Source organism: Poecilia formosa, unplaced genomic scaffold, assembly GCF_000485575.1.
Source record: "Poecilia formosa unplaced genomic scaffold, Poecilia_formosa-5.1.2 Scaffold447, whole genome shotgun sequence".
Classification (NCBI taxonomy): Eukaryota; Metazoa; Chordata; class Actinopteri; order Cyprinodontiformes; family Poeciliidae; genus Poecilia; species Poecilia formosa.
This window is the reverse complement of record NW_006800386.1, coordinates 92,047-96,056: the sequence shown is the minus strand read 5'-3', so window position 1 is coordinate 96,056 and position 4,010 is coordinate 92,047. Positions and strand designations below refer to the sequence as shown.

The 4,010-nt window shown below is 38.3% G+C and overlaps 1 protein-coding gene across 1 annotated transcript in view; it reads right to left on the bottom strand.

The window, feature by feature from the left end:
• Nucleotides 1–3,465, bottom strand: part of LOC103155777 (transient receptor potential cation channel subfamily M member 2-like) — a 60,691-nt gene extending 57,226 nt beyond the window's left edge. The window contains exons 1-3 of the mRNA XM_016663809.1: nt 3,433–3,465; nt 3,153–3,353; nt 255–351 (exon numbers count right to left, since the gene is read on the bottom strand). Coding sequence (XP_016519295.1) covers nt 255–351; nt 3,153–3,353; nt 3,433–3,465 — 331 coding nt within the window. The remainder of the gene's footprint in view (nt 1–254; nt 352–3,152; nt 3,354–3,432) is intronic.
• Between the last annotated feature and the right edge of the window lie 545 nt (nt 3,466–4,010).

Sequence of the window (4,010 nt, the reverse complement as noted above, 5' to 3'; positions counted from 1 at the left end):
GAGCTCAGAGGATGAAAGAGACCATCCATAATCCAGAAGTATCTCAGTAAGCATAATTATAAGTTTTATTTTGGGTGTCTGAGTAAAAGGGGTTAATAAATAAATTTCCACACCTTTCATATTTTTACTTGAAAATATTATTTAAAAATCATGCATCAATTGCATTCCAACTTAGCTCATAAAATAATAAAATACACCTTGGTTCACAGCTGTAGTATGACATTTTAAATACTTTTGTAAGGTATTATAGTTACCTTTGGTAAGAGCGTGAAGAATTCCCAACTCTCTCTGATCATTCTCCTTTGCTTTGAAAACTGTCAACAAATCAGATTTAGCCACGACCTTCTGAATCTGAAAACAGAGCAGACCCACAGTGCTTTTTTAGGCAGTTTACTTTAAGACCACAACATCCATCCATTTTCTGTACACCCTTGTCCCTAGTGGGGTCAGCAGGGGTGCTGTTTGCTAACCCTAAACAAACAAACAAACAAACAAACAAACAAACAAACAAACAAACAAACAGAAAAACAGTTACACAAAAGTGTTTCGCTGTAACGATGGTTTGTAGTTGGTTTTGTTGCAACCTGAAGTGTGAAATAAACTTCAGTGGAGTTTGAAAACAAAATATGTGTATAGGGTTATGTCTGGTTGAACAATGTGTGTACCCAATTGAATTTTTTTGTTTGTTTTGTTTTGGGGAGGTGGAGGGGATTTTATTGTAATACATAGGAGGGCCCATAAGAAAATCTTTGGGAACCACTGTGTTAAAGGAAGATTTGGCCTGTAGCATTTGGAGTTCACAAAATATCACATAAACATCAGCGAAAACACTGTACCGATAATAGGAACCACAGCATAAAGCTAAACATGCCACAATTAAATAAATCAAAATGTCCTAAAAGAATCGGAGGACTAGCATACAGGTTACCGGGGAACAGATTACAGCAGAGATGCGCAGCACAGCGGCTCTCTCTTACTGTGCTGGCCCAAGGTAATATGGGGCCTTATTACCTTGATTTAGAATCATGATTTAGCTTCCTGACTTCCTCCTAAAAACATCAACCTCAATAACGCTGTTTAAAGACAGATTTAGTGATGTCTGTGAGAGGGGGTCCAGGTTATTTGGCCGAGATTAAGTGTAAGTGTTGTATGTTAAAAATACAGTGTTAATTCAACAACATGAGTATAAGTGACTTTTAGTTTCCCTTAAGAGTTCCAAAGAGTTAAATAAAAAGCAATCCAGTCCAGTGTTGATTTCTAAATTAACACCAACAGTAACTCAGTCTGGTGTTGTAGAGTGAGCGTATATGTTTTCTACGCTCCTTCACCCTGATGTACCTTCCTTTGGGGGGGGGGGAGTATTTTCACATCCACCTGAATAATGTGTAGTTGCGCCCCTGGCCTGATGTTTCTGTTCTCTTCGTTTGTTGTACTTCATGTCAGATGGACTTCAAAATGACATAGTCGCTCTCTCTGGTGATGAAACTTGTTAGCTCTGCTGTTGCGGGCATGTCCATGTTGTAAAGTTAAATTATCGTGAGCTTTATTATTTGGGCCCGGTTATTAGCCCCGCCCCCCGGCCAACGCCGTCTTGTTCCGCTACTGCGTCACATGCTTGCCTGAGGAGCGGAGGCAGCAGTATGGCGTCTTGTCTGGAGCTTTTTATAACAAGGTAAGTTCCATGTTAAAATTATCATGTTTTTGACTATTTTTTTATGGAGGCATTATTTTTCCGTTTACACAAGAGTATCGATTCATATACATAGTTCGCTTAACGTACCTTTATTTGTTTGGATATCATGGTTTATTATCTTAACCGAACATTAAAACTGTCAGGAAAATCTGGAGGCCATTTGAGTTAACATTATTTAGCTGCGGGGTCATTTTCTTTAAGTTTTTGGCTGTAGGGGTTTGCAAAATGGGGGAGTGGCTGTGCTGAACCATTGGCTTGATCTAAGCCACAGGTGTCAAACTCCAGTCCTGGAGGACCACTGTCCTGCAACATTTAGATGTGTGCTGCTGAACCACCTGAATACAATAATTAGGTGATTATCAGGACTCTGGAAAACGTATATATACAGTGAGGAGGCAATTGAGCCATTTGACTCTGGTATTTTGTATCTGTGGCATATCTAAAAACTGCCTAAATGTTTTTTCTTTATTAGTGTGTCATGTTGGTGACTGAAGCCTGTTATGACTCCAACACATTTTTTCAGACAGGTTGGCACAACTTTTAATGCTGTCCAAAATGTTTTCTATAAACTGACTAATTTCTTTAGTAATTATTTCTGACTTTTTTATGCTTTATCTTGTAAACCGGGTGGGCAGAGTAATATGAATGAATATGACGGTGACACACACAGGTGAGTCTGATTAGTTTGGTTCACACTTCTTTTTAAAATATTTATCATCCTAATGTTTCTGCTATATTTCCTGTTTTTCCTTCCAGGCTGGAAGTCTTCCTCCTTCATGTTGGCGAAAACAAGAGCAGCACCAAAGACACTTCACCATCAGTGATCACAAGACCATCCATGGCTGGTTTGAATGAACTTTCAAAGCACACTTCACCTTCAGTGCAAAGTACCATGAATGTATGACCTTTGTTGTATATTGCTGTCAGTGCTGTTTGATGTTTTGAAATAAAAGTAGATTACATACTGCAACTGGTGCTGGTGTTTTTGTAGATTCAAGTGGCATCTAATGTCTTTTAAAATGAATTTGGGGATTAATGATGGCCTGTAGTTTCTGGGGAAAAAAAGTTTTAATTGCTCTAGTGGCTTTTATTTGGTAGTAAATTGACAAAAAAAAGAAGGTAATGCGAGAAGGGGAAGACAGGGAAACTACAGCCGCATGGAAAACTAGACCCTCCATATGTGGGTTGTACTTAACCCCTGAGCCACCACAGCACACCCTGCCAGAAGTATTTAAAAACTCAGATTTCTATGTTATTATATACTTTACACCGTTCTGTGTTAGAACGGTGTAAACATAGTGTTAACTTTTGACAAAATACACTAATCCATGACATAAAGTGTTGAATTCAACTCTGTAGGAGTTGACTGAACACTTCCAAATTTGCTGTGTATGGCCCATATAAAATCCATCGGTGTGCCACTACAAATCAAGGACTGGGACATCATAACCTCACTAACCTTGTCTTTTAATTCATCAATCTCATCCGGTTGGAGGCTTTCATCATTGAAAAACTTTTTCAACTCGTCTTTGATGATGTCGTTCATGTTTTTGTGTTTGTCATTGCGCTGTTCAAGCACATGGGCAATAACATCTGCTACCCTCCCAGAGCCCTCCAGGAAAACGCATGGTGTGTTGTTTTGTATGGCAAGGTAGACGCTCTGAGAGGAGACACAAATATAAGGTCAGATTACTAGAAACTCAAAGATGGAAGGAAGATTCAGGAAACTGCTGACTCACTCTGATTGTGCCAAGTCCTCCGTCCAATACCATACAAACCACTGGGATCTTTATCGCTTTAAGGTAGATAATCAAAAAAATTATTTACAGTTATTGATAATTAGGGTTCAAACCCTGAGGTACTGAGAAGATGACCAATGCAAGGCATGACCATTCACTTGCTCCCAGTGGAACAGAAAATATGCATTTCATTATTATTGTTGCTGTTGTTATTATTCTCCACTAAAGCACATTGGCCAGAAGACCCAGGAAATGCTGGAAAAAATCTGATATAGCAGTCTAGTAGAAAAATCTTCCCGCTCAGGTAAAAAATATTCATATCCCCATTACATAGGGGGTGATATTCCAAAGGACAATGCGTTTATCTCGTAAGCCTAAATGCATTGGGGATGGAAAAGTTGTCACCGTGTATTGAATTTTGTGCAGTTTGTTAATAAGTGGGTTCACTCTTTGAGTTTTCCATTACAAAATAAAATGAGAAAAACAAACAGTTGGGTGATTTTTTTTGTTTATTTTTTAGTATTTGTACTTTTAAAACTAAATTAGAAAAATGTCAATTGCTATATATATATATCTAT